The sequence below is a fragment of the Gymnoscopelus microlampas genome (assembly GCF_963454915.1).
Source record: "Gymnoscopelus microlampas genome assembly, chromosome: 12".
NCBI lineage: Eukaryota > Metazoa > Chordata > Actinopteri > Myctophiformes > Myctophidae > Gymnoscopelus > Gymnoscopelus microlampas.
This window is the reverse complement of record NC_139949.1, coordinates 26,741,186-26,765,199: the sequence shown is the minus strand read 5'-3', so window position 1 is coordinate 26,765,199 and position 24,014 is coordinate 26,741,186. Positions and strand designations below refer to the sequence as shown.

At 39.4% G+C, this 24,014-nt stretch overlaps 1 protein-coding gene across 1 annotated transcript; it reads left to right on the top strand.

The window, feature by feature from the left end:
* Positions 1 to 440: 440 nt before the first annotated feature.
* mogat2 (monoacylglycerol O-acyltransferase 2) lies at positions 441 to 15,001 on the top strand (the record flags this gene model as incomplete). The annotated part of the gene is made up of 6 exons (XM_084073614.1): positions 441 to 534; positions 4,799 to 4,977; positions 11,266 to 11,470; positions 11,708 to 11,882; positions 13,568 to 13,767; positions 14,847 to 15,001. The coding sequence occupies 6 exons, from the start codon at positions 441 to 443 to the stop codon at positions 14,999 to 15,001; spliced, it is 1,008 nt and encodes a 335-aa protein (XP_083929740.1).
* Between the last annotated feature and the right edge of the window lie 9,013 nt (positions 15,002 to 24,014).

Genomic DNA, 24,014 nt, shown 5'->3' with positions numbered 1-24,014 from the left:
CAGTTGTAAAGTGGTTTAATCTGAAATAGCCATGATTATTCAACTCACAAGGCACAAGATGCAATTACAAGACTATATCAATGTCATTATGACTGTTAACAGTCACTTTACTAAAGGGTTACTTAGAACACCTGCCTTCACTAATGCAGGGAATGAAAACACAGTAAAGTTAACACAGAAGAGGACATGAACATCCCCCCCAACCCATTGACAGAATTATGTGTTGTTTGATGTTCATGTCACAGTAAAGACCATGCATGTTAATGTGGCCGATTCCATGCAGGGTCAAAAGTCTGATGTGGGAGATATGGATTGGCTAATCGAGTTGAGTTGGTTGATGGTAGGAAGGGAGACGAGCAGACTTTGCACCCACTTTACTTCTTCTTCTTAGCCAGCTGTCAATTACTGTACGTGGGTATTTCTTTCTTCCTGTTGCAGCCATGAAGATTGATTTTGCCCCCCGAGATTTGCCCCTTACCAGGAGACTGCAGACAATCTCCGTGTTGCAATGGATCTTTTCATTTCTGGGCCTGGGTGAGTTTTATATTAAGTAGTTTTACATTACTGTACCTCTCATCTGGGGGAAATTAAAAGTGCTATTGAAAATTGCATGCTTAAAGTTTGTTGTTGCAACAGTATTGTTGCATGTGGCTCAGTGTACGTAGGTTTGTGTAATCTCTACATGGCGTACCTAGGCCCTCAATTTGTGTTAATCTCATCATTATTCATTATGAAAGTTGGACGACCCTTATGCCTGTTGCAAATACTTTGGGAAAATCTAAAAGGAAGGAGGAAGGCTGGAGCATATAATTAAAGGGACTCCGTGATACATGAAGGTAGTATAGTACAGTATAAGGTTAGCCAGTGCAGTGTCATCAGAACTAAACTAATAAGATCTCATAATTAAAATTGCTTGTCATTTTCTCATAGATCTTTTCCAGTTATCTATTAAAAAATGTAGTTACAGTATTATACAACCAGCTTGTAAAAGCATGTATTTCACTCTTTCACGTCTTTCTGATAAAAAAAAAGAATAACAATTGTCTCACTTGGGCTGTGTTGCTGAGATGACCTTGTAATCTGACCTTGTAATCTGTAACTTGCTGTGCACCTTGTCACCTTGTCACCAGGAAGATTAACCCTATACTGAATGTAGTGAGTGACCTCACTACATTCAGTATATGGTCTCTCCTCTAGCCCCGCCCTTATGTAAAAACTGAGCACATTCATGCTCCCCTCTGAATGAACCCTAACTATTTGAGTGACCCCATAACCTTTGCACACAAAGTCATAATTCAGTGGTTCTCAACCTTTTCTGGTCCCACTTGAAAATCTCAAAAGCGTTCACGGCCCATCCATCATGCATGTTTATTTTAATGATCAATCGATTGTGTACTGGCTTGGATCAATGAAACTAACACAGTATTCCTATTTATCTGTATCACAATGAAAACTCATTGTTCAAGGTTTTAAAGAAAGAAATACTAATAATAATGTTATTTATATATTTATTTTATATTAATGTTATATTATCATTAATATCTTAGTGTTTTGCCAATGATTTGGGGGGGCACATGCAGTACCCTTGAGACCCAACAGTGGTCCCCAGCCCACAAGCTAAGTAGCCTTGGGAACCATGGTACATGTAGTTCAGGAGTTTATCGCTGGTTTCCATAATGTGAGGCAGCTTAAAGGGTAAGACCACTTTGGTAGAGGTTTGGGTTGTGTAGTTACCTTGCCAAGATGTAACTCCAAAGGTGGGCAAGAAATCAAAAATAATTGCTCCATTGATTAGAAATTGATAATTCAAAATACGCTCCTCATTGACCAAAGTGGTCTTGCCCTTTAATGTACAAGTACATCCCCTGGACATGATGCTATGCTAGTATGTCGCAGGGACTTATCCACAGTCCAAGCCTTGATGCTGAGTACCAAGCAGGGAGGCATTGGGTACCAGTCTTCTTGGTAATATATTAAGGATCTTTGGTATGACTCTGCCTCCCAATCTCAGTGCGGGCACTCAAATGACCCCATGGCATTCCCTCTATTGTGTTTATTACTGTATGTTCTGACTTTGTTGCTTTTTATTATCTTCACATAAATGTTACTTGAAAGTTTTGCTGTTTTCAATATATGTGAATCTTTCAGTGAATATGGAATAAATACCCCAAATTATGGAACAATGTTTCTACAATTTTAACCCCATTAGTGAGATTGCATATCAATGGCCATTTTCGATTGCACGCCCTGACTCAACCCAAATTTGATTAGTTCTGAAAGGAAGGTAAAATAAAAAGTTAATAGAAATTCAACAGTAGGGACAGGATGATCGTATGAAGTACCAATATATACGTTACAGGGAAATTGGCATTCCAGGGAAATTGAAAAAGGAGCGCTTGTTTTTACCACCCACCCAGGCAATTCTGTAGAACCAACACTAGAGGGCAATGAATGCAAGCCACACGCACGCGTGTGTGCATGCGCACACATGCACACACGCACATATGTGTGTCGTCGTGGACACTAGATAACCCATGAAAAGATCTATTCCCCTATCGGTTCACAACTTGGACGGCGCTGATTCGACTAGCAGACCTTCGGGCAGTCGGCGCGGGCACTCGCGCCGAAGCCCTGCGCCTAAAAGCGAGCGCTCCTTTTTCAATTTCCCTGGAAAGCCAATTTCCCTGTGACATACTGTATATGTCCCACATAGCAACCAGGAAGCTACGCAAGGGGAACGCTGAACACGCGTTCACACGCACACGTGATAATAGTTATTGTCCATGACGGAGGCGCGTTTGTGTAGGAATCATGTGTGCATGTACACACGCACACATGCATGTGCATGCGTGTGGCTTGCATTCATTGCCCTCTAGTGTTGGTTCTACAGAATTGCCCGGGTGGGTTATAAAAACAAGCGCTCCTTTTTCAATTTACCTGGAATGCCAATTTCCCTGTAATATATACTGTTAAAACCACACCAGATAATCTGGCACTTTTGCAAGGATGAAAGTCACATTATGCAGCAAAGCTGAAAAATCGTATATTGTTGTACTCACTCAAGCCCAATTTATACTTTGTCGTATGACAGTGAATAAATTAAACATCATGCTCACCACCGGGATGTTTGACTAATGGGTTAGGGTTCAACAAGAAAAAAAAAAGAGTTAACATAACCTGTTCATATATCACACTATATTCTTTTCACTTGAAATCAAGAGTTGGGCACTCCAGCTGTGTTGTATGATTTCCTTTTATAATAAATTGTACATATCATCACTGTTCGTCACTTAAAGCTCCTGGCACAACTCCTCATTGCTGGACATTGAACAGCTTGCTCATGAGCACCTCAGAAGTGTTTCGTATGGAGGGGAGAGTGTTATGCCTGAGTTATATGCCATGGTTGTGACTCATGTCGTGCACCAAAAATAGCAGATCAACAAGCTCACAACGCATCACAGATATGTTTTTCAGAGTGACACCAATGTACAACTAGGCGTAAGTCAAGGCTCACTCAGTTCACTTAAAGGGATATTTCACTTTCAAAAAAACGTTTGGTCATTTTATCGTCTACTCAGGCTTTTGTGAGCCCCCCAGACCGTTTTTAAGTTGCTTGATTCAGTATTTAGATATTTGATATTAATTTTATCAGACACGCCCCTTCCTATACAAGTTTGAAGTTATAATGGGTTTGTGTAGGAAGGGGGCGTGTCTGATAAAATGATTATCAAATATCTAAATACTAAATCAAGCAACTTAAAAAAGTTCTGGGGGGCTCACAAAAGCCTGAGTAGACTATAAAATGACCCAAAGTTTTTTTGAAAGTGAAATATCCCTTTAAGGTTTCTCTACGCCTGAGCATCTACTGACCTAAGAATAACTCAATGTTTATAAAACCTGATTGCATTATCAATCAATTGATCAATTAATTCATACTGATCTACTGTAGTTTGATTGATGATTATGGGCCTGGTCTTCAAGATACACCACAACATTGGGATCCCCCTGTATTTGTCAAAATACTTCCAAAATGTTAATCAAGTCCATGATCATAACACCAGAGGCAGCTCCACAAACCATGTTCAACCCAGATTTGGCACAACAAAGGGAATGAACTCTTTCTCATGCTATTCATCTAAAATGTGGAACGCCCTACCAAAAGGAGTAAAGGAGTGTAAAACCCTACTCACTTTCAAAAATGCCCTAAAGATACACCTTCAGGAGGCTGCAATTCAAAAATGGCCCCTGTCCAAGTCCTAACCTACCCCTGTCCTAACCTAACCTACCCCCCCCCCCCCTCTCTTTCTTTTTTGTACATATTTTTCACCCTTCATACTTCATACCAGTAACCTGTAAACTGATTGTATGACATTCTGTATAGTAGTGTGTATATCTGTCTGTCTCTTATATGTCAACATGATTTGTGTGCATGGGGATCTCATCTTAAACAAGCTACGTGCTTAATGAGCTATCCAGTTTAGTAGACCTTGTATTGCGAATTTGTACTTCCATGTACTGTTATGTACTGCCATGTACTGTTCTCATGTCTTACTAAATAAAGTACATCAATCAATCAATCAATCAATGTACCCTATGGATGGTTTGATGTTCAATAGTTTTTGTATTTTGCAATTAAATTCTTACAGATAGTTTTTTCATGTTATGGACCTGTAGTAGCTCTTAAAGCTGTAAAAGTTTTACACAGTGACTCCCAAACAAACTATTTATTACAATTGCTGTTATTACTCCATGTTTAGGCAATGCTAGCCGTATTTGACCTTACTTATCTCTCTCCCAGCACCGACTTCCATCGGCCTGTTCTTTTACCTCATCTTCACGCGCTTCTGGTTGGTCAGCGTGCTGTATGGTGTCTGGTGGGTCATTGACTATGATACACCTTCACGAGGTGGACGCAAGTCTCCCTTCGTGTGTGGCCTCAAAGTCTGGGAATATATGAGGGATTATTTTCCCATCAAGGTGAGATGAGAGATCATAACAAAACACTTAAAAACTACACACAGTATATGGTTCAAAATGCACATTGTTGTTTAAATTGTGAATAGAAATCCTGTGGATTTGAGGTCCCCTATGCCAAATAGCCCTATCAAACCCTCAAGCCCGATTCATACTTCATTGCACGACAGTGTTGCATGCTGAAAATAGCAGACCTACAAGCTCACAACGCATCAGAGAGAATAAATTAGGCATACTACTGCTATCTTGAGCTGGGTCCTTGCTGTGACCCTCAGCCCTGATAATGATGATGATAATAAATTATATGGACAGTCCATTCAGGTCCATATTGACCATCCAAGACAATGGAGCACATACACAGTACACTACACTGACACTGACAGTAGTGTGCGCGTGTGTGTGTGTGTGTGTGTGTGTGCGTGCGTGCGTGCGTGCGTGCGTGCGTGTAATTGTGCCATGCGTGCGGGTGACTTGTCACAACCCAGAATTACTGTCAGAATCAGGACTTCATGTAGTATTTAGTTCATAGTTAGTTCAGTTTAGGACAATACTGACATTAGACATTAGTACTGTCACAATCATAATGTTTTACTTGACGATTAATTGTCATTCAAATTAATTAGGGATTTAATGGTGTTCTGGACAATGAACTTTGGAACATAAAAATTAAATTTCTGTTTGCCTTCTAGGCTTTGGAAACAGAAATTACACAGGGCATACATATGACAAATAACTTAAATATACAAAGAAATGTAGAAGTGACTGGTACCAATAATCAAAATAAATAATGTATTATGGCCAAAACAGGCCATATATTCAGTGGTGGAAAAAGTACTCAAATGTTTTACTTAAGTAAAAGTATCAACACTGCAATGTAGAAGTACTCTGTTACAAGTAAAAGTCCGGAATTCAAAATGTAATTGAGTAAAAGTACAAAAGTATTGGTATAAAAATGTACTTAAAGTACCAAAAGTAAAAGTACTTTCAGATCTAAGCTTGCAGATCTAAGCTCACAGTGTAGATTGGCTATTTTCAAATAGCCTAGGTATAAAATAGGGCTAAAGTAGTTCATGTATGTTTTATAATGTGATAATTTATATCTGCAAAGTAACTAAAGTTTTCAAATGATTGTAGTGGAGTAAAAGCACAATATTTGCCTCTGAGATGTAGTGGAGTAGAAGTAAAAGTATTGACAATTAGAGATACTCCAGTAAAGTAAAAGTACCTCAAAATAGTACTTAAGTACAGTACTTGAGTAAATGTACTTAGTTACTTTACACCACTGCATATATTGAATAATAGTATAATTTAAAACATTTCTAAAGTAACTAGAATAACCAATCTAAGCTCACATTGCATCTGCTATTTCTGCCATTATTCTTTCTGAATATTTATGAAAAATGTTCAACATAGTGAATTTATACAGGTGAATGGAAACGATTCTGCAAACTATTATGCAATAATAATATTGGGATTATCTCAAATAATTGCGATTAGATGATTATGTAATAATTGCCTAATAGATTCAGGCATATTGTTCATCAAGGCAGTGAGAAAGCAGTGCAATCACAGGTGAGAGTCCAGTTGTACATCTGAACAACAAACCATAGTAGATTGTGATAAGACATAAACACTGTTATCCAGCTGCCCAGTGGTAGACTCATTTTGCACCAGTCAGATGATTAAATGTAAGCATAAATTATATGTATTTTTTGCTTTATGAATCAACACATTGTAAACTGAAGAACATTTATAAATCTCGCGTAAAAAATGTATTTAGAACTGCTCCTAAACTGTTTTTTGTGTGGTTTACTCTGAGGCAGAGTAAACCACGCTCCAACTGATGTTCACGAGGGCTTTTTATTTTCACCCAATGTAGACAACGTGAAAAACTGTGAATGAAATGACATAAAACAAATAATATTTTTTAACCACAATGAATTATGCACATGAATTATGAATATCCTTGTTAACATCCATGCTGTATTCATTTTAAATATCCATGAAATGTCCACATAACAAATGAAATGTCCATTTTTAGTTGCATAAACACACATCATTGTAGCCTACAGACCAACAAAATAAACAAGTGACATACCGTGTGCGCCTTCTGCCCAGATATGCTCAGGAGTGTTAGTACTTTTTATCATTTTATATATTTTCTTCTTGACATACACAGAGCTCCTCACAGCTTTGAAACTCTGTTTGTTCTGATTAACAGCCATAGAGGTATAATATAACGTTAACAGCACCTAAGCTCACACACGTGAACCCAATGCTGCCATGATTGCTGTCACGTGATATCTGCTACAGCAGGCCACAACGCAGAGAACAGTGGAAGGCACTATATGTCTATATCACCATGGTCCATACTCCATACACATACAATACAGTATATTACCCAAAATAAACAATATTCACTTTTCATATTTTCAGAAAGATAATAAAATCAAATACCACAAAATTCAACCACTCTCTGGAACAGCTACAGTATTATCACACTTCCTATCCACTAGAGTGCACTGCTCAACACTGGATTTTCATTGGGGGATGGAGTGATAAGGAAATAAATTAATATCTGAAAATAAATAGATTGCAATGATGTCTGTCAACCTAGATGACATGACAAATGCAACTGTATGTATTCTCAGGGTTTGATTTGTAAAAATAACAAAAGAAAACAGAGGGGGGGGGGGGGGGGGGGGGGGGGCATTTCATAAGCACTAAAGCCCTATACCTCTTTGTATGACAAATGGCAAAAATTGCCAATCACATCATGTGTTGTGAGCTTGTAGATCTGCTTTTTCTTTCTATCTTAAAAAATCTTAACATTTCTAGTCAGGCTTACGAACTCATTTATATATGTCACCTATTTTTCCCCAAAACATAATTGCAGCATTGTCTCTATATTACTTTCAATGCTGCAAATTAACTCTTACCATATACTTATAGCAGTACTATATAACTTTCCTCTTCTACCCCGGATTTGAACCCGGTTTCCTGCGCAGGTGCTGAACTTTTTGCCATTGAGCTAGTAGAACCTACCTGCTTGTTCAGGGGATAAATTGAATCTTGACCATCAGGTCAAAATTCCTGTCTAGGTGAGACGTGACCTTTGACACGATCTAAATGTCTCAATAGAAGAGCAGAAAGACAAAACACAACTACCCCAATTGTATGTTATATTATATTAACATACATGCAGATTGGACAAAACATAACATTTTATTCATAAAAAAAAGTTACTTAGTGCTGTTTTAATAAAAAAATAGCTTATTTCCAACGCGTTTTCTGTGGCTTTAATTGGATTACCGAGGGCATTTGAACAAGATTGTCTCTTCCTGTCTGCTATGTCCACCTTGCGGAGGAGATTTTCTCAGATTATGAAGGGCCTATTGAATATTAAATTCATCATCTTCGATCTTGGACGTTTTTACACAGTACAGCATCTACATGTCTTATTGAGGAAATACTTTCCTGCCCTCCAATCTCACTCGATTTGTTCTGATAAAGCAAGCCTGGGATCCAAGGAATGGATAACCACTCAAATCTTACACTTTGTTGAACGGCGTCCCACAGGGGACTGTAATTACCCCCCTCCTTTTTGTCTTCTACACCAAAACTCTTAGCTGAAAATAGGTCATCTGCAAGCTCACAACTGTAGATGAGCTATTTTCATCACATGTTCAAATATTATGACATGCCCAGAATAGGGACGCCAGGGTTCATGTGATTAAGGTAATGCATACTTTAAGTTGTGGACAATATACTGCTAATAGATAGGTTCCATTCTGCCCTTGAGCAAGACTTTGTACTGTGCTGATAAGCCAATGACCACAACAAAACAGCCCAGGTACATATACTATAGCACATTAGGTTGCTCTGAAGTAATTAAAGTTAGCTTCAAACATTTGGATATGCTTTTATAGACGGCACCTCACTATATTCAATATAAGGTCTAAAAAGTATTTCCAAGCCTAGAAGTCATGATAAACATATTTTTTTCAGTTATCAGTTATACAGGCCTTGAGTTATCTAAAGTTTATGACTAAATGGACCATGTCATTGTTTACTATACTGCCCTTTGCATTTACTGTGTAGATGATTAAGCAATAATCCTTAATTGGTTTGTTTATATCAGATGTGCTATCTCAATATCAAAGACTGTGATCCACTATGTTTAAGGAAATACATTTCATCAGTTTCTGAATTATATGTTGAAAATATTTTTTTTATCTAATAATACAAGTAAGTGCATGTTTTTACAGTATGTGAAGCTTTATTCTGTGAATATCTATCTCTCCATCCTACTCCTGCTTTAGTATTTTATAATATGGAAACTCCACTTAATGTCTTCCTTTTTGAAATGGAAGACCATCTACAATGCTGCAAACTTGATTAATTGTATTCCTGTCTCATGATATGTATACCGCCCTGAGTATGTAGTGGTATGCTTTCTTTGAGAGGGTCAAAGAAAGCATATGTAGCTGAGGGTCCCCAGCTACATTTAAAGTTAATATAGCATCAAAAGCTGTTTAACCACCTTAACCCTTTTAATACATCGGTTATGCATGCTGTTGATGTTGTGAGCTTGTAGGTGTGCTATTTTCAAAAGATCTTGAAAAAAAATATATTTTGGAAACATAATTAACAACACAAATCTTGTATGGGGGTCCCTGGAACAAAATATTTTCAGATGGGGGTCCGCAGCCAAACATATATCAATTTGGGGGTCCTTGGCATGAAAAGATTTGAGAACCACTGCGTTAGCTAACTGGGCTCAGCAGGCACCCGCAAGTGAATCCAACTCAAAGGAATCAGGGAGGGGAGTAGTAAAGAACTCAGGGCAGACAGGGCACAGGGGGTTTAGAGAGTGGCAGAGGGTAATCAGGAGAGGGAATGGGAAGGGCAGAGGCAATTCCGCAGGTAAACTGGAGAGGCCGTGACCGTGACATGTAGATTGGCTATTTTTATGAAGATATTCAGTGTAGGGCAAAAACAGGAGGGGGCTTAGTATAGAGCCCATGGGAATCACAGACACAAAAATGAAACGTGAGAAAATTGGAAACTAGCAAAAAACTAAATGGCCCTGGAGAAAATAAAACATGTGAAGATAATGGGTGTAAATGTGATTCTAAGAGCATGGTGGCCTTGAAATACGGATTTGTTTTGACATGAGGGCACAATGCTCGCTACATTCTGCAAAACAAGCAGTACGTATCGTGACTGTTGACACTGACCTTAGTGCTTCTCACTATCTCTCCATTGCAGACCATCTAGTTAATATTGGTTAGAGGCAGGTAAACACCACTAGGCAGGTGAGATATCCGTTCCAGGAATGTATCCTACAGTTCCTAACAATGAGTGATTATTTATGATATAGCATGGAAATATGCTTATTCCTGTGTCTTTTGAGTGCAAAACATTCGGATTGGAACCACATCTTTTTCAAACACCAAACAAAATAAACATACAGGAATTTGTGTTTGAGAATGTAAGTGCACTATTTCCCAGTAATAGTACACATAACCCATAACCCATTGTATCCCTTTACATTTATACATTTTACATTGTATAGCTGTGGATGTCAAAGCAGTGCTACTGTACATCATATGTGGTGAAGTATCACCAATAGTGCATTTCTTGGGCAGTCCTACATAATCAGCAGATTCATACATTTTGACAAAGAAAGAATACTTCTGCACACTTGCATAAACATCCTGGCAATCAGGTGTGTCCGAATGAAACCATTCAGGTCTCAGAATTTAACTGAGATGCATGGATCTTTAACGCAACAAAACTATTTAGGTTCAATCAATCAATTCAATAAATTGTATTTATTTTGTACCAAATCATAGCAAGTTATGTCAAGAGATTATGGGCATGTCAAGAGTGACCATACTCTACAACAGAGACCCAACATGCATGTTGGGTCTCTGTGAGCAAGCACTTGGCAATGGTGTCAAATAAAAATTCCCCTTTAATGGGAAGAAACCTCAAGCAGAACCAAGCTCTGGGTGGGGGCAGCCGTCTGCCTCAACCAGTTGGGGAGAGACAGACAGACAGACAGGCAGACAGGCAGGCAGGCAGGCAGGCAGGCAGGCAGGCAGAGAGAGAGAGAGAGAGAGAGAGAGAGATGAAGAAAGAGGAGAATCGAAAAGGAGAGTGATGGAGAGCGGAAGGCTGAAGATACATTGTGTACATTGTGATCAAACAGTCAAACCAAATGTACCATCCAGTACAACCGACTGTATGTTCACTATGGACTTCTGTTCTCTCCTTTACTGCCAGCTGATCAAGACAGCTGACCTAGATTCCAGGTACAATTACATCCTGGGTTTCCATCCCCATGGGGTGCTGGTGACAGGAGCATTCACCAACTTCTGCACCTATGCCACTGGCTTCAGAAAGCTGTTCCCCGGGCTTAAAAGTCACCTGCTCATGTTGCCGCTGTGGTTTAGAGCTCCATTCTTCAGGGACTACATCATGTCTGCAGGTCAGGACCACTGGGAACAACCCAGGACGATTCAGGTCATATTTGTATGATTGTTCAGACTTATGATATAGTTTAGTCTATCTGTTGTGTACATTTATTTTCCCACGTTGATGCTAAAATAATAGTAAATGCATTCATGCATTATGTATTCATAATGTGTTGGTTTGTTAGACTGTGACAATGAACACAGGTTATTCTCAAATTGTCACAAATGCCTGATGTGTTTGTGTGTCGCAGGTCTTATTCCTTCAGATAAAGAGAGTGCCCGCTTCCTGCTCCAAAAAGAGGGTGGCGGTAACGCTGTGGTAATAGCAGTGGGTGGAGCCCCTGAGGCGCTGGATGCCCACCCTGGATCCTACTGTGTAATTTTAGCCCAAAGGAAGGGTTTCGTTAAATTGGCCATGGAAAATGGGTAAGAACAGAGTACTTGAGAAGCACAATGTTTTTTTTGTTTTTATTCAAGCGACGCAACAAAGTGTAAATACAGCATAACGTCCCTTAAAGCTGCAATCCATAATTCATATAATCCATACTACATTTTTATTTCAACTAATCTGTGTGGTAGTGTATGTTAATATAACTTACAACTGCAGTGGTTGGGCTTGGGTGTGGTCTCCCTACTTTACTAAAGAGACATTTTGATCCTGTGGTTGGGTAGGGTAATATCTCCCCTGCTCAAATGGGAATTCCATCTTAAATCAGCAGTAAACATTTTGGTGCTCCTGTGGATGCATGGGTTCGACTTCCGGGTTCAACATAAATAAATACAAAATCGCCCTTATGAAGACCTTTTGAGGTCTAGACATGTTGGCAGTCACCTTGTTTTACTTTTGAGTGCCCGGATCGTCTGTTTTTCTCTCATTTTTGATCCCAGGAGCACCACCGTTTATTTTAACCACTTGTATTGCCTGTGAGCACCTGGTTGCATTGTTTTAAGAAAACAATTTAAGAAAATTGATTTCAGATTTAACGAGAAAATGTTGCTCCTCAGAGCACAGGTCTCCGCCAGGCCAGGTAGTAGACGTCGATCTTAGCCAATCAGGATGCAATATGAAGTCTGTCTTGAAGACGGACAAACACACACGTACAATACACACGGACGGACAGACGGACAGACGGACGGACAGACGGACAGACAGACAGACAGACAGACAGACAGACAGACAGACAGACAGACAGGGGCCAAAACATTGGCCCCTGACTCAAGTGAATTCTGCTGAATTTATATCAGCACTGATTGATGTTATTTGTGCTTCAAGTTCAAGTTCAAGTGTATTTATTTTAAAGTGTAAAATCCCACCTGAGTGTCTCAATACACTTTACAACATTTAAAAAGCACAGTATACAACAACATTGAATTAATAATAATAAAATCAATAGTGACAACAGTTCATCATAAAAATCCAGTGAGATTAGGTTAGGTCATAATATACTGTAGATAAAATGTTTTGTCAGTTTTTGAAAATATAGTAGCATCTCTTCTGGTTCTAGAGGTAGGGAGAAAAGGCCCAACTGCCAACTGACTTTTTGTTCATTCTTATAGAGACAGTGAGGTAGTCAGCATCTTGTGAACAGAGGTTGTGGGAGGGAGTGTAACGGATGATGAGATCTGAAAGGGATGGAGCTGGCCCATGTAATGACCTATAGGCTGGTAGGAGGACCGATATGAGGAGTGATATGATCAAATAACAAACAAACAAACAAATTGACTAGTTTTAATGAATATTCTAGCAGCAGTGTTTTGAACAAGCTGTAGTGGTTTTGTAGTGCAGATGGGTAGACCGTAGAAAAGGCTACTGCAGTAGTCGAGTCTTGAAGAAACAAATGCTTGTACAGTATAAATGTTTCAGCATCTGCCATATTGAGCATATAACAGATCTTAGAGATATTACATATGTGAAAGAAACCAGTTGTGGATATTGTTTAAATGTAAGTGTAAAAAGGTTACTTGGTCACTTCTTAACTTACTGAAATAGAGTCTTATTTGAGCCTCTCATGTGCAAACTTCTGTGGGAGCATGTTTTGAGATGTATCTGGATTTATGATGAACACATAAATAATGGTCAATATTAACTATAACAATATTGTTTTCCTCAGTGCCTATCTGGTTCCAATGTACTCGTTTGGGGAGAATGACGTGTTTGACCAAGTGGACAATGCACGGGGCACCTGGCTCAGATGGATACAGGAACGGCTTCAAGGCATCATGGGAATTTCTCTGCCTCTCTTCCACGCACGTGGCATTTTCCAGTACTCTTTTGGCCTGATGCCTTACAGAAAACCCATTAACACAGTGGGTGAGTACATGGTCAATTAGATCCTAACATGCAACATAGATACAGATCAAATCAGTGTTAATAGACATACAGTACAGTTTGGTTTGTGTGTACAGTACATTCTATGATACTCGGAAATGGCACAGGGAATAACAACACACACAGTACTTGCTGTACAGGGCATATACACCAACGCTTTATAATGACAAAAAAGGACCTGTGTCATTGCTGCAATTCTTAACAAACCACTTGTTGATTTTGGCAGAAGGTTGTAGTGGAGAACAGGGTTGGTTGTCACATGCGCTGGTTGTCGCACTGTTAGTATCAACATTTTCAGTTTTGGGGTCAGTGTTCACCAATTTTGTAATTATTTGATTAAGCCGCACATCATTGAGGTGAGGGGACTTTTCTTGTTTTTCATCTTTAAACAATCATCATCACTGAAAACTGTGAAGGGGGAGCTATATAGATTCGATACATGGGGTCTGTTACTTAAGCAGAGGGGAACCTTGAGATGCTTCCTTGAGATGCAGCATCTCGTTTTCGAGGGGGTCCTGCTGTCTCTGCCACTGATTCTGTTTATATGTGTGTTAAATGTGTTGACAAGCTGTATTTGACAGTCCATATATTTTTATTCAGAATCAGAATAAGCTTAGTGAGAACATGTTAAGCTCCCATGGTGGAAAAAAAGAAATTTAACACACAATTAATGATATATTTAAATTACAGTAAAACATGACAACCAACCTTGTCCTTCCCTATTGTAGAGATGGAGAGCAGTGTTGAAAAAAAGGCCAGGTAGACAGAGAGAGAGAGAGAGAGAGAGAGAGAGAGAGAGAGAGAGAGAGAGAGAGAGAGAGAGAGAGAGAGAGATGGCCCTAGGCTGAACTCAGCCTAATCTATGCTTCATCAACCTATCAGACATTGGCACAGGTCATAGTCTGTCTGAGTGTGTTTGGCTGTTTACCCCAATAAATGGCATTTAATCATTTAGATGAACCCTGGGGCGTCTAATCAAATCAAACAGTAAAGTTTACACATCATAAAGTGAAATGCCTTTACAGTAAGTGTGACAATCTGCACCTTTGACCTCTTGGCAGTTGGACGGCCAATCAGGGTGGAGAAGAATGAGAAGCCCACAGTGCAACAGCTTGATGTCATCCACCAGCTGTACATGGATGAGCTAAGCAGGCTGTTTGACGAGCACAAGATCAACTATGGGGTGGACAAGGACACACATCTCATCTTTGTTTGAGATGGACTGAGGACTTGAAAGAGAAAGGGAAGAGGTGGTTGAGAGATGTGTGAGCTTAAGAAGTGCTTATTTATTGATGAGAGGACTGACAGAGGCCAGGAGCTGCACATTATAAGCTTGTCTGTCACTGTCAATTATAACAGTCTCTCAGCTGTTCCACCTGGTTATGAAATAAAATGTAACAAATTATAATTGCCAGTGTGAACAGACACAAGATTTTACAATCAAGAGGATCCCCACTTTTATTATATCGTCATCAACTTCAGGAGACAAATGAGGTTTATGATGTTGCTCAAGGGAAAACATTTTAAAGCCTTTGGACTCATTTATAAAACACAGAGAATATGCAGGGCTGTACTTTCTATAAACCTATACAATTTCAATCCACACCCTATTGTCATTATTTGCTATTGGTTCATTATTTATCCTTTCTGTGTAGAAGGGGATGCTATGGTCTTATAGTAATGTAATCATGACAAAGGTTCAGTACTAAAGAACACATGTTCTTATATAGGCCTACTATATCTTATTTTGGGAGAAAGAGTAAGACCACTGATGAGAAGGTCTACAGAATGTGTTCCAGTATTTCAGCATTTATGACATTGTGGTCCTCAGAGAGGACCACAATGTCAATGGGACCTTCACCACCATTAACAACATGTTAACCAGTAAAACCCTCTATACCACTGTTTCCCAAACAGTGGGTCGGGAACATAGAGTTAAAAGTACGGTCGGGACCCATGTCAGGTCGCAAGTAAATATCCCCTTTAAAAAAAAACATATTTCAAAAGTATTTCATAAATAAAATAAAATAATTTCCATAAATAATAAAATCAAATAAAACCTTTAAGAAGTCGTGAAAATAGAAGGCGAGCTAAAGTATTGGTATTGGAAAGTATTGGAATATTTTGCATACATTTGAATTGTTTAACACAAATCTTCTCTTTTGTGGGTCCCTGGCACAAAACCTTTTCAGATTGGGGTCTGCGGCCAAATACATATCAATTTGGGGTCAGGGTTATGAAAAAGTTTGAGAACCACTGCTTTATACTTGGTACACTAATGTACTAATGGCTCTTGGTCCACTCTTTCCCCCCCTCTACAACAAATTTCTTTGCCAAAACTAGACAATCTTCAAGCTCACAACGTGTCGCAACATGACACTTGCAGATGTGCTGTTTTCGGCAAATGTTCCCCCAAGAATAGGGATGCTAGGGTTCAAGTTGTTAAGCACAGAAATGTCCCTTCCGATATTTCACCATCTAGTCCCCACAGCTCAAGTGGCATTTTTCACGTCTGCAGGATTGGACATGTATCCAACGGCCATGACAAGAGCTAATTGCTCAAATAAAGTCATAGGTTGAATTTGAGTTTCAACATAATGGGATGGGCGAATGGCATTTTGACATGCGTGGAGATTTTCAGTTCGACACAATCTCATCTCATCTAATACAGGAACACACAGGAAACAAGATTGAAGATTCTAGAGATTCAAACATTTTCTTTTATTGCACATTGCACTATTATTAAAATCATTTTCAATTTCTTTCTATGACATTGACTCTGGGTTCTTTTGTCTGTCTGTTTTGTAAATTATTTAAATCGACTGAAACAGCAACATCCTCAAACCTTGATTTTCATCATAGATGAAGCTCATTCAGTATACGTGAACACATCAGTGTTCAGTAGCAGTTGTCAGTACCAAAGTGTAAATTGCTCTTTGGCTCTTCTTGTCAAAAGATAAGACTGTCTATGAACTTTGGCACCTTATTTTGATGACAAGGGTGAGATATTTCCAAATGATAAATTTGGCAGACAGTCTTTTTGGATGGACACATGCCCTGACCCTTTCAACTAAGCCAGGCCTCACTGGGGGGGGGGGGGGGGTCCAACCATTGCACCACCTATCAGCTCAATGAGAATTTAAATCAAGAACAACCACGTGAAAGCGATGCATTCAAGCCTATTGAGAGTCACTAGGACAGAGTTGGTGGTATGGGGCCGTTGGCCTTAGCTTACTTGTTCACTGCAATGAGGTTGCTTCTGTGTGATAGTGATGCTGAGGGTTCAGAGTAATAACACTGAACAATAACCAGTGGTGTAAAGTAACTAAGTACATTTACTCAAGTACTGTACTTAAGTACAATTTTGAGGTACTTTTACTTTACTGGAGCATTTCTAATTTTCAATACTTTTACTTCTACTCCACTACATCTCAGAGGCAAATATTGTGCTTTTACTCCACTACAATCATTTGAAAACTTTAGTTACTAGTTACTTTGCAGATATAAATTATTACATTATAAAACATACATGAACTACTTTAGCCCTATTTTATACCTAGGCTATTTGAAAATAGCCAATCTACACTGTGAGCTTAGATCTGCAAGCTTAGATCTGAAAGTACTTTTACTTTTGGTACTTTAAGTACATTTTTATACCAATACTTTTGTACTTTTACTCAATTACATTTTGAATTCCGGACTTTTACTTGTAACAGAGTACTTCTACGTTGCAGTGTTGATACTTTTACTTAAGTAAAACATTTGAGTACTTTTTCCACCACTGACAATAACAATAACCATTTGAGGCTGATGAGCTGTAGTCGCATTCAAACCTGATTAGTACATTCAGTGAAATAGAATGACATGTGATGTGAAATGGCAACTAATATAATTATCTTATATGATAGATTGATAAGACATCTATTGATAAGTAGTTTGGAATGCAGTGAACAGGACGTTGTGATTATGTGGTTGACAGATATATCGATCTTCATTCAAAATTATTTTTTCCAGATTATTTGTGTTGTCAAATTATAAACAAAAGTACAGGGGAGGCAGTAATTGCACAATGCCAATATAACAGAAAGCAGATAACACTAAAGTTTGAAAGCAGCAGCCTATGTTTTCTCAACAACAAACAGAAATACCACATTTCCACACTAAAGTCTTGTTTTGGGTTATGAGCATATCTTAAAGCTACGGACAGCTGGTAATTGCATACTCTACTTCCATTACACTCAGTATGTGCAAGGTCAGAATGAGAACATTATTTTGAGAAAGTGCCAAAGTACATCAAAATGGTGCATTTACAGTATATAGCACCTTTATCCAAAGTGCTTTACAATGTGAATTACATTCACCCATTCACACACACATTCACACACCGATGGCGGAGGAAACCATGCAAGGTACCAACCTGCTCATCGGGAGCAGTTAGGGATTCAGTGTCTTGCTCAAATCAAGGCACGTGTTCACTCTATACTGCCATTGTCCATATCTTATCTGCACCTATCAAAAGAAGAAAAACACAGATGGAAGTTCCTGTCCCAAGTACGGTAATTACAATGCAACTCCAACAGTTTCACAATACTTGACTAATCACTACGTCTCATGAAAAGAGAAGTTAACTTAGGTAACTTAAACTTTGTTAAAGGCATGAGCAGATACAAATATATCAGAAAAAGGGAATCTTTTGATGATTCGCTAACAAAAAATAAATAAATGGAGTTACAAAGGACATGATGCATTAAAACCATAAATCAACAAACCAGACTATAAAAGTAGGTGAGTGATTATTAACAAATCATTTAATTCATATTAAACTAGATTTGCAAACTAGATTATTATGTATGAAAGCTGTAGGTCTTATAACTGATTGTCAACAATGGAGCAATATACCACTAATATCAAAATGGAGTATTGAACCTGAAAACCAAAAATAATTAATGAAGGATTGATACAAGGCTTCAAAATATAGTGCACACTGTAGAGATATTTGTCAACATGAGTTATGTGTCAAAGAGTAGACATCGATCAAGGACAGGTTTGATTCTGGTCTAGGTCCAGTTGGAGTTCTGCCATCAGATAATAAACAATGCAAACTGCATGAATTGCAAACAAAGTGCAAGGTATAGATTCTTGCACTTTGATAGATTCTCAATCCATCAGTATTTTTATCCTTTAAAATATTGGGAAGACTGTAAGAAACAGCTACATAAGTGACACAATAGCTCAGAGTAAAAAAAAAAAAAAAAAAACACTATCAGCAATGAACAACAGTATACACCCGAGACACCACAAATATGGAGAGAGAGAGAGAAAGGGGAAGAGATAGAGTGCACGATTTGGCAGCACATATGGTAGGTTATGCCTTTATGAATTGGTTGCACACTGGGCATTCTAGATGCCAAATGGTGTGTCTAGGCAGGACTCAACATAATGGCTAAGCAAAGTGGATGGCAGCTTTACACAATTTTACACAACTCTGTCCACATGTGCCCCTGAGGTCATGTGGACAGCATTCACATGTTTGCTGTCTGTCAGGGGGCAGAGAGTGAGGGCCCTGGGCTGAACTCAGCTAGTCTATGCTGCATCAACCAGTCAGACATTGGCACAGGTCATAGTCTGTCTGTGTTTGGCAGTTTACCCCAACAAATGACCACTCAGACCAACAGTTTCTTTGTGTTCACATGCTGATGTTCTTGGTGTTCTGAGTTGGCCACTCCACTGTCACGGTCAAGAAATCCCAACACGGCCTTCACATCCTGCGACACATGAAGAAGGCAACCCCGCATCCTCACATGTGCTAAAGGGACACCATACAGAGCGTCCTTATGAGCAGCATCACTGCTTGGTGAAGACACTGCACCACCTCTGGCTATAAGATTCTGCCAAGGGAACAACCGAGAAATTCAGACTCTGAATCATGGAAATCTACTGTACAACTAAGCTTGGCCTTCAGCATATTCAGAGACCCCTCCCACAGACTGTTCACCCTTCTGCCACCCAGAAAAGGTTCTGCAGCATCAGGGCTTGCTCAGCAAAACTGCAATAGTTTCCCCCTCAGGTTAAGTTTGTCAAGGGTTGGGGACAACCTACAATTACTAACCTCATTTGCCACTAGCATCTGAGGCACATCACTCGTTTGCACTATCAGTGTTGTCTGTACTGTCAATTGCTCTAAGATTGTTGTTGCCTTAATCACTGTATTATTGGTGTCTACACATAACCTGATCGTTTATCTGTATCTATATGGCTCAATGACAAATAAACCCTACGTGACCAGAGAGAGAGGGAGAAAGACACAGAGAGAGAGAGAGAGAGAGAGAGAGAGAGAGAGAGAGAGAGAGAGATCATGATTTGGCAGCCAAACGCTATCAGCACCTGCAGAGGTTGCACACTGAGCATTCTAGATGCCAAATGGTGTTTCTAGGCAGGACTCATGGCTAAGCAAAACGGATGGCACATGACAGAACTTTACACAACTCTGTCCACAGCTGTCCACAGGCACACGGGCAGGCCCTAATGAGGACATTAGCCTATTCACCAGTGGTGGACAAAGTAAACACTCTAGTATTACAAAGTACATTTTCTTTTTGATATCAATGCATTTATGGACTGAAATTGAGAGCATTTCAAATATATATATAAAAGATATTCCAGAAAATCCATCTTAGGAAAATAGCAGATCTACAAGCTGACAACACATCGCAGCTCAGTGTATCGTGAGCTTGTAGATTTGAAATGGTTTCAATTTGGCTTAAACCATGGCTTAAATGGTTCATAATATATGTTTTCAAGTTTGTGTCCCAATCCCTTCCTAGAAATGTAATGGAGTCAAAAAGTCTAGTCCTCAAGTTAATAAGCCTACTTAGTTGGTGTCCACCACTACTATGGTCACATGTCAGTAAGTAGGCCACCATCATTGAAAGTAAAATTTGGATTTTCTTTTTTTGGTGCTGGAAGTGGTAGGCACTACAACATGTCATGTTCTCCTTAAACACTGTAAAAGTTATTATTATTATTATTATTTAAAAAAAAAAAAAATCTTCCCAAATAGGCCTATCATTGTCTCCACCAGGCCGAAAGGCATGGCCGAGACTATGTTTTGCACCCTGTCCGTCCGTCCGTCCGTCCGTCCGTCTGTGATCAGCTAATTAATCTCCGGCACCGTTGGCTTGCCGCATGATCGCAGCAAAACTGTGCACACACACTCCCTGGATGCCAGAGCTGAACCTCTGCCCCAAATATTTTACATGGGCCTGTTATAGCGCCACCAGGAGGCCGATTTTTGCAAAACATTTTTTTTGACAGTACTCCTACATATTTTGTCCAAACATCACGCAAATCGGTACACAGTATCCCTATAGTCATTAAACAAAAAGGGTCTTTCTGATTTTTCATATTCCATCCTGATTGGCTATTGGCTTCCAAAGTTTGCAGGAATGCTCCGTTTTGAACAAAATGGCGCAAATCATGAACGCAGAGTCTGATTGTGGTGAAACTTTGAACGCACATTCGCATTACGTTGAGGAACAAATGCCACCCTTTTAAATTTGCCCTATTATAGCACCACCAGGAGGCCACTTTTTTCCAATTTAAAAAAAAACATATTATTCCTACAAATGTTGTCCAAACATCACGCAAATCAGTACACATTATCAGGGGCGGTCTTTGCACTAGGCAAGGTTAGGGGACCGACTGGGGCCTAAACAGTCAGGGGGCCCCATGAGATTTTCCCAAATTATTATTTTTCAAATATAAATAAACCCTCAAAAATCCTGTTGGCCCGTGAAGGTATTGCATGTGGTCCCTGACCATGCATTGAGTAATGTAGGAAAGTGAAGATTTGTATTTTATTTTATTTTATCGTCCACTAGTTGAGAAACAGTATGATGTATGATGATGCATCAGTTCACGCATCAATGCTATAGTTACTGGGAAGTGAGTGGGATGTCAAGAACTCCCACAGAAATCAGAGTTAGAATGAGATTCTGTACCAGATTGCATGGTTGAGTCACCATTATTAGGAAATGTGCCCATAATCAATCGCATGTCTCTGCTTGCTTATACAGTTGCAATAAATAAGTTAACATGAGTTTAATACGGAAGGTTAAGAGAACAGAATAAGGGCAAGGGCAACCATGGGAAAGGAATAGATCAGTGGTTCTCAATCTTTTTTTTAGCTCTGGACCACTAGCATATCTCAGTAAATGATAAAAGTAATAGTAATAATTCACCTCAAATTAACAAATTGAATTAAGCCCTTAGCAGTCATTATTTAATTTCAAGCTTTTTCCCCCACACCACGCCCATACCCCCACTCCCAACACAACACATGTGGTCCCCAGGTTGATTCTCAGTCAGGGTGGTGGTCCCTGGTTCATAATCAGTTGATCTAAGTCAGGGGTGTCGAACTCATTTTGGGGTCGGGCCAAATTGGTCAAATGGTGACAATTGTTTTTTTAATGTATTAAGAAGAATAGCTACTTTAAGTATTGACATTAAAAACAAACAATGCAATTTGTAAGGAGCCCCAATAAACCATTTTAAGTAGAATAATTCTATTTGAAGTTAAATACCTGATAATGTGTGTGGGTGATGGTTAGGTAATGATTACCATGTTTTAAGCCACGTTTTTACTACTACAGTGCCAGACTTTTTCCAGCAAAATAATTAGATTTATAGAACAACAGTGGTGTAAAGTAACTAATTATATTTACTCAAGTACTGCAATCAAAGTCAAGCGTTCACAGCTGGTGTTAATTATTTTGCCCTGCGCAGGCTTAAAGGGTAAGACCACTTTGGTAGAGGTTTGGGTTGTGTAGTTACTGTCAAGGCAGACAGTGAACCCAAATGCAGACACAGACCAAGGAATTGTAGAATGCCACTTAAAGTGGAATTTAATTAAATCAAAAGAACAGGCTTCAAAACATACAAGCCTCAGGAGGCATCAAAGGTAAAACTTAAACAAGTCCAAAAATTTAACTGAGGTCCAAAGCTTCTCAAGCTGAATAATACCAATCCTCCTGGTAGTTAGACTTCAAGCATTGTCTTCAGAGGTCGGAGCTGCGTGGGGAGGCAGTCAGGCTGGCTAGGACTGAGAGCACAGACGTGTGCACTAGCGGTGACTGACAAGCAGCGCGTCCTACGCATACCTCTATGGTCCTACGGTACTGCCTCTGATTGGCGAGCTCCTACATGCTTGCATGACAATCACAACGCGGGGAGGCGGGCCATGGGAAGTGGAGCATTGTTTGAGAGAGGAAATTAAGCTTTACTAAATGATTAAAAATGTTAAACGGCAGCGCCGATCCGAGCGCATTAATGCAGATTAACCGCGGTTTAGTATTGCTCTTTTTGGTACCTTTGAGAAATCTCTGCAACTTCCAAGCGACGAGCTATTAGCCCGAGACGAGACAGTGGTACCCGCGACTACGAGAGAGAGTGCTTTGAGCGTCAAGGGACCCTGGTTACCGCCTTCCCAAATACAAAAAAGGTAAACAGGGTCCCGAAAGGGGCTAAGCATCACCAAACCCAGTACTGTTTTTTTTTTAAATAAAAATGTCAACTTCCTGTTGATTTCACTATTTTAAGATCTGGATCCGGATCCGCGGATCCAGTCCAGGTTTTCTACTTATTAAAAATGTCAATGAGGAGCATATTTTGAATTATCAATTTCTAATCAATGGAGCAATTCTTTTTTATTTCTTGCCCACCTTTGGAGTTACATCATGGCAAGGTAACTACACAACCCAAACCTCTACCAAAGTGGTCTTGCCCTTTAACTATCGCTGGTTATCCTACTAACGTTACACCCTCTGACAAGTGGATTCTAGTTTTCAAGATGAGAAGCTGTGTGAGGTGAGGGGGCGGAGGGAGGAATGCAGCCACTCTCTACTCCTCCAGATGGGAGATGCAACTGATATATACTTCTCCATACAACGGTGTTTTACCGAATTTGTGACGCTGTTGAAAAAGCGCCCTCTCCAGTACAGGTAGAGTTGAATGGTGATGGTCCTCTGTATGCTAATGACCTTGGCTGTGGCTTCACGGCTTGGCCATTGTTCTCATAGAACAAATCTGTCCAGTATTAATTTTTTGTCTTTTTTTTCTCTCTCTCGTTTTTTTTCCATTAAAAGGTAGTATCAAATGCCGTTTTCTAAAATCACACCGCGGGCCAAATTTGACGAAAACAACAAAACACCAGTTTGACAGGGCTGATCTAA